General features: G+C 47.8%; 1 protein-coding gene across 6 annotated transcripts in view; it reads left to right on the forward strand.

The window, feature by feature from the left end:
• Positions 1 to 12,177, forward strand: part of TMEM39A (transmembrane protein 39A) — a 30,642-nt gene that overhangs the window by 15,899 nt on the left and 2,566 nt on the right. For 4 of the 6 annotated variants that reach the window (XM_037909294.2, XM_037909299.2, XM_037909287.2 and 1 more), the window contains 6 exons: positions 3,518 to 3,711; positions 4,688 to 4,910; positions 8,135 to 8,218; positions 9,870 to 10,024; positions 10,528 to 10,876; positions 11,778 to 11,965. In XM_037909294.2, the coding sequence (XP_037765222.1) occupies positions 3,599 to 3,711; positions 4,688 to 4,910; positions 8,135 to 8,218; positions 9,870 to 10,024; positions 10,528 to 10,876; positions 11,778 to 11,965 (1,112 nt within the window). In that variant the 5' untranslated portion in view covers positions 3,518 to 3,598. Of the gene's footprint in view, positions 1 to 1,288; positions 1,341 to 3,517; positions 3,712 to 4,687; positions 4,911 to 8,134; positions 8,219 to 9,869; positions 10,025 to 10,527; positions 10,877 to 11,777; positions 11,966 to 12,177 lie in introns of those variants that run through there. The other 2 variants (XM_043538707.1, XM_007062075.4) reach the window with 2 other exon arrangements.

The raw sequence follows: 12,177 nt of genomic DNA on the forward strand, positions 1-12,177 counted from the left end.
AAAATTCTCAATATTCTTATTTGAGAGAGTACATAAGCATATTAGACAACTTTTTTTATTTAGTTGTGCTTTTTAAAATGCAATTCTACTCTGAAAAGTGACTGTGAAAATGGCATCTTGGGATGTTATATTTGTCTCTTGATGACTCCAGATCAAATTACTGTATTCTGTTTACAAGTAAAAGGTTTTTTTTTTTCTAACTGCCAGCCCTGCAAACTCAAACTGGGATCTGAGAGCCAAGCTGGGTGCTTTTCAGCTTGCACATCATCACCAGCAACAAAGGCTGTGCATAACAAATATTGCCTTCAATGCAACCCCCTTTTGCCTTGGGTTTCAGAGCTGCAATTGAAAGAAGGTTTTGGCTGTGCATTGGAACGGTTCTGAGAAACAATTCTACTGGTGGTGCACAAGCCAGAATAGACTCCAGCTCACTCTCAGGTAGCTGTGCTGGCACTGCAGAGGTAACGAGTAAAGAGTAGAACATACTTATTTTTGTCTCAAACGAGCAGCTGGATACACTTAGGGATCAGGTGTGTTGGAATAAGAGATTATGAGCACTGTTACGCGCTTTTCAGAGTTGAACCATACCTTAAATGAAACAAATAATTAAAAACCTTAAAGATACTATTTTTCTTAAAGGAACACTGGGTTTAAGGCCCAAAATGTAGTTTTCAGTCCAAATTCATTCCTGATGTAGCTGCATTGACTTCCCTGGAGTTAAACCAGGGGTGAATCTGGCCTGTTTGTGTTTCTTAAAAAAGTGGGTGGTATGTAAGTTTTACTCTTATTTACACCAGGGTAATTTGAGATTGACTCCACTGAACTCAATAGTTATATCCACGTAAATCTTGAATAACAGAGATTGGGGGGTGTGTGTGTGTGTGTGTGTGTGTGTGTGTGTGTATTAAAAAGGGTTTTTATATACATTCTTATTTAACAATGGAAACCCTCCAGCATCTGTGCTAAGGTCTAAAGCCAGAAGGTGAAAGTGGCCACTCTGCTTTCAGTGTGTAAGCTGATAAGTAAACAAACTCCATAAATTGCTAGACACAAATTAGTTTTGTTAAATTCTTTGCATGAATTATTGAATGTGCAATGGATAACACAAGGAAATAATTTTTTTAAGTGCCCCTTTAATGCCTATAGTTAAATTACAGACCTCTGGATATTATGCCCTCTACCGTAAAGCATTCCTTTAGGGAGAATTAGATGAATAGTTTCCCCAGTTTATAAAATAATCTTGTTTTGCTTAAAATGCCTTTTAAAGTTATTCCTTTCATGTTTTAGAGTCTTCCATCCTTCCTCTTTCACAGTTTATAAGAAGTCTCAGGAAGCTTCAAGTGAGTTCTACAGTATATACTGTACCTTCTGTAGGATACATGCTGGTTTGTTATTGTATAGATGCTCATGACTGAAAGTGGCCAATGGGAAGTCCCCTACATGGCCAATACATCAATTGTACAGAACTCATTTATTAGTGAATTGCCTTACCTAACCTATCACAAGCACAAGTGCTCCACTGAGGGCTAAGTCCATGGCAAGTTTGAGGTCTAAAAATCATTAGTGCCTTAAGAAAACACAAAAGACAACATCATTTTCTTTTTAAGGTGACCTTCAAAGGACTTTTTTTTTTTTTTTATACAGTTGAGCTTGTACCCTCTTTTCCTTCATTACAATAGATTTTTTAAAAAAGCCTGTGGTTTCTTTTCTGCTTGTATTTTACCTTAAAATATCAGAAACATCAAGTCTAGCCGTCCCTAATTTTGCTGGAGAACTTCTTAAAGGTCTAAAGAAACTACTGCAAGTTTTCATGCATGAATTGAAAAGGCAAAGAGGCTTCCATTCTTCACAATGTTAATTGGTTATTACAGTTCACTTGATATTAACCAAAAAAAAGTTTTAAATAAATAACAATTAAAAAATAAAAAACCTTTCTCTCACAGCCCAGATTGGTCAACTTTCACTCTCTTGGCTGTAGCCCTGTCACCATTTCACTAGTTCTCCAGGCACCATAATTTCTTCCACTCTAGACAAAACTTTGAAATTCTACTGTACAAACATAAACAAGTTAAAAAAGGGGGGCAGTCTTAGTCCATTTCCCCTCGTTTTTGCAAGCCACCTTTACAGGGGCACATGCAAAATAGTCATCTCAAAAAAGAGCTCAACCGATCTCGTTGAAACTTTATGAAAATTGGCCTTCAGCTGGAGAGTGTGCATAAAACATTTTAATACAAAATGGAAGTTCTTTGAGGACATGTTTAGGGTGGAATGGCTCTTTCGTAAGCTGTGTCCATGATGACAGTGATGTGACTTGCTCAACATGCTTCTTGGCATCTCTGTGACTCCTTAGGATTTTAAAGGAGGTGATAATTGGCTTATAATTAGAGATAGGGGCCATCTGCAAATTTTAAAGCCAGATCCAAATTTTCGTAGAAGTTTGGGGTGTTCAGATGCAGGGCTTTGATTCAGGCTCAGTTCTTGCTCCAAGGTATTGGAAGGTACGCTTTCTTGGAAACTTACAAACAGGTCAAGGTGCTTTTAGTCTGGGTTTCACCTTCAAGACCCTGATCCTGGAAAGTTGCCCAACGTGGAGTGACTTGCAGGACTGAGGCTCCAATTTACAGCTGTCACTCACATTTGTCAATCTGTTAACCATCAAATCCCACTAAAATCCTGTAAGGATAAGTCATAGATATATTTTAAAAACAGTAATCATGGAATTAGTGACTGCTGCACCAGAAGTTCCAGCTTTGTACTAATAATCTGAGCTGCACAGTCTATGGATCCATTTTTCTTTTTTTAAAAGTAAACACACGATAGTTTTCAGTTTAAAGAAATTAATAAATCCACATGCATTTAAAAAGCTTGCTTTTATAAGGGCAGAGTGTGATAGTAAGACATTCACATCTCTCTGGAATCATTTTCTTTGCCAGAGTAGAGTGAGATGCTGTTTTGCTAAAACTAGCTGTAAACTAGTCAATGGCTGACACTGTTTGTGTACACAGAGCCTCATTATCCACCAACTTCAAAAACTGTTTTCCAACTGTAAATTGTTTTAGAAAATTATGGAGAGCAGTTTATCTTTCACAGTTTCTTACATTGAAGCAAAGAGAGGTTCATTTCATTCTTGCTGTTACACTAGAGCACATAATTCTGCTTTGTTAGTGACTAGAGATCATCTGTCCAGCTTCTCAGCCAACAGTAGGTTATACTATTCATTGGCAATTCGTTTACACAATCACTTCTTAAAGGCATAGTGCTAATATGTCTTAATGTTTACCTGTAAGCGCTCTTCCATCCTATTTATTCAGGCAGACAAGGGACCTAAGACTGTTTTAAAGGGTCAGTGGCCCCAGGGTATTGGTAGGAGTCCCAGGTTTGCCAGTAGTTTCTGTAGTGCAAATAAATGTGGCTTCTTTCTGGATGGGTTGACCTGGTCTCAACTGTGAGGTGGATCACTGGAGGTTTTCATCTTAATTAATACCACTGTTCCTCCCCACCTCTTTCTCCCCTGCAGAGCTGGGAAGGCTTTTGGGTTGTTGTCTGGGTCTCAAGGCAGAGCCTGCTGGAGGCACTGGAAGTGGATCGGTTCCTGGTCATGCCCGGTGGAAGGAGGGGACCCAGTCGGCAGCAGCTAAGCCGTTCAGCTTTGCCTTCTCTCCAGACTTTGGTTGGCGGGAGCTGTGGCAACGGCACTGGTCTGAGAAACAGGTGAGGACAAAACAGTATGGCCAGCAAGACACACTATGATACAGTGAGGAAGTGTTTTCTAATGGTTAGAGCAGAAGCCTGGAAACCAGGAATCCTGGGTTCTGTTCCAAGCTCTGTGAAGCAGCCTTACCTAATGGCTGAAGCAGCAAATTGGTAGACCAGAACCTTGAGTTCTTTTTAGTGGCACTGGGAGGGAGTAGGTCTAGTGGTTAGAGCACAAGCTGGGACCCAGGTCTCCTGCATTCTATTCTTGGCTCTCCAAAGGAGAGTGATCTGGTGGTTAGAAGGGAATTCCTAGATTGTCCCCCTGGCTGTGCCACTGACTGACCCATTTCCCTGTATGTCTCCTTTCTGTTTTACATTTTAATATCTGTCCCAAAGGGAGAAAATGTTCACAAGCATAGCATTCCCCCGTGTCACTAGAAAGGACAGAGTGATAGAGATTAGGAAGGCACAGTTCTCATCTGTTTCCCCAGCAGCAAGATTGGGGGCCATGAATGCTAGAACTGTGGACTCCTAGCCCGTTCCGCTCTGTTCTCTGCAGTGCCACTGGGGAATCACTGTAATGTGTCAGAGCATAGGCGTGATTCTCCCTCTGCTGCAGGGTGGGTGGAAAGCTAGAACAGAAGTGTGTATAAGGGGAGATGCGCTGCCACTAGGGTATGAGGTTGGGGAAGTAACTTCTCTTCTTTATGCCTTAGTCCTCCTCTGTGAAATGGTTATTATAATCCTGGAGAAGCTGAGAGGCATCTATGGAAGAGGCCAGGGAAGGGTGTTGACTGTGTTAAGATGAGCAGGGAGCATCTACTTTCCCTGTGCCAGATGTGTGAATGATGCAAACTCTGGTCAGCAGGGTTCTGCTTTCCTTAATCCCATGCCCCCCGCACCATTCAGTAATCACCCTGAAACCTTAGGGAGGCAGCTTGAGGCAGCACAGGATGCTGACCCTACAATTAATGGCGTCTGTCTGTTTCAGGAATGGTAGTGCTATCAGCCTCTCAGCTCCTCCCATAACGGCCCTGATCACCCCAGAGCCTGTGCGTCACTGCCGGATCCCTGACCTGCCACTGGACGGGAGCCTTCTCTTTGAATTCCTCTTCTTCGTCTACCTGCTAGTGGCGCTCTTTATTCAGTACATCAATATCTACAAGACTGTCTGGTGGTATCCCTACAATCACCCTGCCTCCTGCACCTCTCTGGTGAGTTCCCCATTGTGACGTTCCCCTGGTGTTATCTGGACCGGTGATCTGCTAGGTCACTCCAATCCTCGACTCTGGGAGCCAGCCTTACCATGCTCTGCTGTGAGAACCCCCACTCCCGGGCTGTTCACGCACAGCCTCAGGCATGTAAACTGCTCCCAGCTACTTGAGTGAGCACTTTTGGCCGACTTCTGCTTGGATTGTGCAACCAAATGACGCTAGCCAATATCTCCGGTCCCAGACACAACCCTAGGAACCTCCATCTTGCAGTGTACAGTTATGTCCGCTGGATGCTACAAGCTTGTATGAGTTCGTCAGTTTAGCAAAGAAATTGATATATACCAGGTTTGTTATCCCAAGGGGAGTCTCTGACATGCTTCAAACCAAACACGCTGCTTCAGGTAGAATAAACCAACAAATTTATTAATTACAAAAGATAGATTTTAAGTGATAAGTCAAAGCACAACAAGTCTGATTTGGTCAAAGGAAATAAAAGCAAAACACATTCTAAGCTGATCTTAACACTTACAGTGCCCTTTCAAATGTAGATGCTTCTCACCACAGGCTGGCTGGTTGCCCTTCAGCCAGGCTCTCCCCTTTGATCAGCTCTTCAGTCCCTTGGTGGTGGTGTCTGTAGATGGAGGTGGAAGAGAGAGAGCATGGCAAACGTCTCTCCCTTTTATCATGTTTGTTCTTCCCTCTTGGCTTCCCCCCCTCCAAACCCCTCCCACCCTTCATAGTCTGGTGAGCATTACCTCGTTGTAGTCCCAAACTGACCAAGGGAATGGGGGTGACTCACCTGAGAGTCCAACAGATTCTTTTGTTGCTGCCTAGGCAAGTGTCCTTTGTTCCTGTGAGGCTGGGCTGGGTTTGTCCCATACATGCCCTGATGCGGTGTGAACTGCCCCTCTGCTCCTGGAGAGTTTTGCCTGGGCTTGTTTTAAGCCATGAGGACACATTTTCAGCCTCATAACTACATACATGAAATTACAACCTATAACATTACTTCAACAATAATGCTCAGTGCATCATGAGCCTTCCGAAGACATCCAACATGACAAACTTTGCATTGGATACCACACAATTGTATTATAAGGATGAACATGGGGGTGCAGGGCATAGGCGCCGACTTTAGCTGGCACTGGTGGGTGCTCGCGCCCCACTCTCCCCCCCACCCCCCGGCCCTCCCCCAACCCCGGCCCCACTCCAACCCCTTCCCCAAATCCCCACCCCTGCCTCCTCCCCTGGGCGCGCCGCATTTCCCCTCCACCACCCTCCCTCCCAGGCTTGCACGCGGCAGGCCTGGGAGGGGGAGAAGCGGAGTGGCAGCGCGATCAGGGGAGGAGGCGGAGGTGAGCTGGGGGCAGGGCGCGGGGAGGGCTGTAGGAAGCAGAGGTGAGCTTGGGGGCGGGGGGTGCAGAGGAACCGCTCCCTTCCCCAGCTCACCTCTGCTCCGCCTCCTCCCCCGAGCGTGCCACCGCTCAGCTTCTCCCCCCTCCCTCACAGGCTTGCCGTGCGTGAAACAGCTGATTCGCGGCAAGCCTCGGAGGGAGGGAAGGGGGAGAAGCGGAGCGGCGCCAGAGTCTTCAGGGGAGGAGGCGGAGGTGAGCTGGGCGGGGGGGGCACAGTGGGGAGCTGCCAGTAGATGCTGAGCACCCACCAATTTTTCCCCATGGGTGCTCCAACCCTGGAGCACCCACGGAGTCAGTGCCTATGGTGCAGGGTGTTCTCCTGAGGTACAGAGCATCACACCCATCCTCAGAGAGCCCGTGTCTCCTCATTACGTAGCTTCTCCTCGTGGCTCCTTCAATCGAGAGATCGATGAGCATTTGACATAAATGAGTGAAATAAGCCCCACAATCTGCCAATCCGGTAGGGTTATAGAGGTGAAGAGACTTAGTCCCTTAGTTGACCTGCAAGGTCCCTTAGTGGAAATTGTAGATGAAAATGTTGATCTGATATTTACCAGTTCTAGTCCACACCTTGGTTTTGGAATGGAGCAAAGGGTCTGTTAGACTCCTGGCTTGTGGAGTGGCTACTCCTGTAGTCAAAACCAACTGAGACCAACAGAAACCAAGTGAAGAAGATAGCTGGAATTTCTATAAGAGTCACAGAGCAAATCAGCAGCAGAGTTAGGAATAGATACAGGAGATACACTGATATACAACAGCTGAGGATCTCCACTGACTTCAGCTCTCCTGAGTTTAATGTAGGCCTTAAGCACCAACATTGCCTTCCTGAGTCACACTGGGTTGGCCCAGCAAGATGAGCATCCTGCCTTTGGGTGGTGGCTTATGCCTGATGCTTCCAAATTGGACAGACCTCCTCAGAATGCACTTAGCCGGTTAAGCAGTACTGCATATGGGGTGGGCGGTAATCCTTCTTTGAAGCATGAGGTTTTGATTTGATCTCTCAGTATTCATACCTATAAACATTATTGGCAATGAAATTATTTCACGGTTTGTTTGAAATTCAGCTACAGTACAGGCCTGATCACTCTTATCTGTGAAGAAAGAATGTTCTGTCTTAGATCTTCTCTGTGAAATCTACCTTTGTTATCTCATCTCTGCCCCTATCAGAAGCCAAATGTTCTCATTCATTCGAGGAACTTCCAGGTACCAGACACAAAGTTCAGTGGCACCCAGGCTTAGCCCGTTGGACAGCTGTACTGGCAGTTTCCAAGGACCCCAAAAGCTGTATCTAATTTGATACTACTGCAGCTGCTGCTAACTTTAATACAGAGCTGTGGCCTGTGGAGATGACAGTTCTCAAATCAAGCTGGAGTATTGCCTGCTGGAACTTGTAGTCTCCACAGCCCCTATTGCTGCCTAAAGAACAAGGCAGGCTGCCTTGTTCTGGGAACTGCATTTTGGAAACCCCTTTTCTGGTTGGTAATGTTACCTTTCCAAGAGAATTTGTGCGCAGTGCTCCTCAAGATGCTATGAACTATAGATCTGTCTTTGGCTCAGGGTTTTCTTTCTAAGCTGTAGTTGTTAAGGGAGGCGGGACCTGTGTATGGTGCATGTCTTGCTTCCTCACTCCCCGGGGGGATCCGGTGTGACAAATTTGCTAGCTTCTCTTCCCCCCACAACTGGCAGACTTGATGCTTGCTCATCTGAGCTCCTGGTTCTGCCCACTCCAGCCAGCCGAGCAGCCCCACCCCAGCCAGGTAGGTTTCACTGGTGCCTTCTCCTGGTGAAAACCTTTTCTTTTTCCTCCTTTAGAATTTTCACCTCATTGATTACCACCTGGCAGCGTTCATCACGGTGATGCTGGCACGGAGGCTGGTGTGGGCCCTCATCTCCGAGGTAACATTCTGCAGTTGCTTCCTCTACCACGTCTAGATACTTGTCCTAGAGAGGTCTTTAGTGAGCTGAGTGAATTCATGTGTGGGGAGGAACAGCCCAAATGTCCAACACCTCAGTATGGCTGTGAAGAGCTGAGCACGCTGCTTTGATGGTGCCCATGGAACTCCCCCTTTACCTCTGGGGTGTGCTCTGCTCCCTGGCTCCCACCTGCCCTGTAGCATTCAGGAGCATCCTGGCCTTTGTGTTCTCTCTTTGAGAACTGGAAGGAGGTGAAATGGTCTCACTTCCTCTGTGGGAGTCATCTGGCTGCTGGCATTTGGGAGGAGCAGCGAAGGGAATTGCAATAGTTGAGGCAGTGAAGGAAAGAATAGGTTGCTTAGCCAAGGCTAAATTCTGATGATATTCTAGAGGGGAAAATAAGAGATTTCCAGACAAGGGAAATGTCAGAGATTCGAGGGAGTTCAAAGTCATGGCTAAAATGGGTATAAAATAAAGGCTGAGAAGTTAGTGAAATAGGAAGCGTGCGTAGCTGGTAGACCTGCTCTTCTTCAGCTCTGGTTGCTTTTCAGAAGCCTCCCAGGAGCACAGCATTCCTTGATTTCACTGAGAATTTGTGTCTGTGTATTTGAGGGCAGAAGTGGTCCAAGTTTGGGCTGGGAAAGATCACTTGGGCCGCCAACAGTTTTGCAAGTGAAAAGACAAGTAAGCGTTGGAAGCTCTAGCCACTGGGATAGTTAAAGCTGGGACAGACAAAGCACTGGAAAACGTACAGTAGGGAGCAATCCTGCCCTGTTCATCAGGAGACTGGATTAAGTGGCACCTCAAAAGCTCTTCTCCGTCTCTGAGTTCTATCATTTCCACTTAAGATATCGTCCTCAGTAATGCCTCCCCTAGACCGTTCTTGGATTTCTGTGATAATGGGGCCTTGAAACCCCTTGCTGAGGCATCTCTTATATGGCCTGCTCAATTGCTGACTCCTAAGAATTTTTTCTTAATGTAGTCTGCTCTGACCTCTTCAGAGACCACAGATAATTCCTTTATTGTAATCTTGAATGCATCTTCTCTTTGCAAGACTGCAGTCTGTAAATATACTTGAGTAGGGGGAAAGAATGTTCAAGATGCAACAGTTGTCTCGTCATCATGGAGCAATAAAAGGCTAACAAAATATTTGTTCCCTACTTTGCAGTTCAACTTTAAAAGCCCCTATTCTAGGAGTAACCTAGCACAGGGGTCCTCAACCTTCCGCATGTGGCCCATCAGGATAACCAGCTGGCGGGCCGCGAGACATTTTGTTGATGTTGACCATCCGCAGGCATGGCCCCCCGCAGCTCCCAGTGACTGCAGTTCGCTGTTCCTGGCCAATGGGAGCTGCGGGAAGCTGCGGGCTGCAGGGACGTGCTGGCTTGTCACTTGCAGTGGGTTCAGGCTGGGCTCTAAGTAGTCACTATTATTTTGGATTGTCCCAACCAACGAATGGGCTCGAAGAGCTACCTCCCAACACCCCTCGCCATCTCTGTTCCTGGGGAAGAGGGCAGCAGTCACTCCACTTCCAGCTGGAATCCTGCTGACCCTCTTTCTCCCCCTCAAGTGCCTGCTACATAGTCATACCATGGCACTATGTAATTCTTTCTTCTGGGTTTTGAATTTGCAGGCCTCTCAGGTGGGCGCAACGTCAGTGATTCACTACATGGCACTGATTATGGCGCGCCTGGTGCTGCTCACGCTGTGCGGTTGGGTGCTCTGCTGGACTCTGGTCAATCTCTTCCGCAGCCATTCTGTGCTCAACCTCCTCTTCTTGGGCTACCCGTGAGTATTGCCCTTACCTTGGGGAAAGGACAGGGCCATGAGCCCCAGCGGAGGTGGGAAATGCGTGGCCTCAGCTATGTTGGGAATGTTGTACAGAGAAAAACTGCTGACGTGTGACCCATGTTGGAGGGGTGTGTGGTTAGAGGAGCTTCTGAACTCCAGTTGGGTAGGAGTGTGTGGGGGAGGAGGTGTCTGAAGGAGAGGAGAGCCATTAGCTCTGGCGCCATGGAGAGAAGTGGTGGATGTACTATTAGTAGTAAGTGGGTTTATTGAACCTCAGAAGCCTGTAGGTGGGCTCACGGATCTGCTAGCCAAGAATTTTCGAGAGACAACTCTGTGCCACGCAGAGGCTCCGTTTCTTACAGGGAGGAGACCATTGGGCTCTGAGTACCAGACAGCGCTGGCTTCCGTGGAGTTTCTCCCTGGAGTGTGCTTGTGTCTGTTCAGTGATGGCCCTTGGTCTCGCGTGTGGTCAGCAGCCATCTCACCCTCCTTTCCCACAGGTTCGGTGTCTACGTTCCCCTTTGCTGCTTCCACCAAGACAGCAGAGCGCAGCCCCTCCCAACGGACTGCAGCTACCTGGTGCAGGATCAGATGGTGGATGACGGGACCTCGGGCATAGGCAGCCTGGTCAAACCCAAAGACTTCCTATCGCTCCTGCGGGAGTCCCTGAAAGAACAGTTCAATAACCCTACGGCCATCCCCACCCACAGTTGCCCCCTCTCCCCAGACCTCATCCGCAATGAGGTGGAGTGCCTGAAAGCGGACTTCAACCGCAGGATCAAGGAGGTTCTCTTCAACTCCCTCTTCAGTGCCTACTATGTGGCCTTCCTGCCGCTGTGCTTCGTGAAGGTAGCTGTTGTCCACCTCCGGCGCTCTCCCCAGCTCTCCCCCTCGTCGCTGCTGCCTCCTCAGATTTGCACGAAATCGTTGACGTGCCAGATTACTGGTTAATCCCCTTTTTTCTGTCTCCCCTTTTGGCAGCCTGGATGGTGGAGTGTGGCTGCATCTGGAATGCACTAGTACCGCTCCTGGTTGGCGGATAGGTATTGCCATACACGTGATGCACCCGTGGTCCCCTCCCCCTGTTTACTAACCCCCATTCTCTTCCCCAGACCGACAGATAACTGTGGTCGTGCCACAAGTGGGCACTAGCTGCCATGTTCACCTCCCAAGTTTTGCCAAAGGTTGGGGTGTATGTGTTCGGATCTGTTTTGGTTCAACCTGTTGTAGAACAGGGCCAGCAGGGAAGTCTGGACCTGAACCAAAGATCTGAAGTGTTGGTGCCAGGGCTGTGTTTTGGTTCTCTAAATTGTGCCAGGCTCAGTGTCTATTAACTAAGAAATCGGGGACTTTCACAGTCAACCCAGTTTCTGTTGTCCATTGTTGTGTGACTGGAGCTTGTTAAGATTGTCTGATCATTAATCTGCTGCAATCAAGGGAAAGGGCTCCACAATCCATGGAACAACCCTGGTCCATGTACACTCCATGGCTCAGCTACCCTTCTGGTATCAGCTGCTGGGGGAGGAGATGCACAAGTACATCACAGGCTGCATCATCCCCTGCCCATTCTCCTCTAGGCCCAGGAGAAGGAACTCTGAGGTGTCTCCTAGGTGGTAACCCTCCGAACTCACTGGCCTGGCAGTGCATGCCTGTGAAGTATGGAGCTGGTCTGCTGGTTGTACACAGCACCCCCCTATGCTCTCTGCTGTGACATGCCAGCGGCGCTAACCTCCCATCCGGTCTCTTGCAGAGCACCCAGTACTACGACATGCGCTGGTCCTGTGAGCACCTCATCATGGTGTGGATCAACGCCTTCGTTATGCTCACTACGCAGCTGCTGCCCCCCAAGTACTGCGACCTGCTGCACAGATCAGCCGCCCACCTGGGCAAGTGGCAGAAGCTAGAACACGGCTCATACAGCAACGCCCCACAGCACATGTAAGTGCAGGCCGGGAGGGGTCAGTGCGCTCTCCCCATTAAACAAGGGCATTCTAAGATGTGGCTGTTCTTTGCCTGCTGGGTTTACACTGAGGAAGCGTCTCCATTCTTCCTAGTATTAGATGGAAAGGTCATGGCTGTTCTGCTCTGTCCGCGCTGCCAGGGCCAGCACTGCCCACCCTCTGAGCGCTGTCAGCTTCCTCGTGGCAGTG

Source organism: Chelonia mydas, chromosome 1, assembly GCF_015237465.2.
Source record: "Chelonia mydas isolate rCheMyd1 chromosome 1, rCheMyd1.pri.v2, whole genome shotgun sequence".
In the NCBI taxonomy this organism is placed as follows: Eukaryota; Metazoa; Chordata; order Testudines; family Cheloniidae; genus Chelonia; species Chelonia mydas.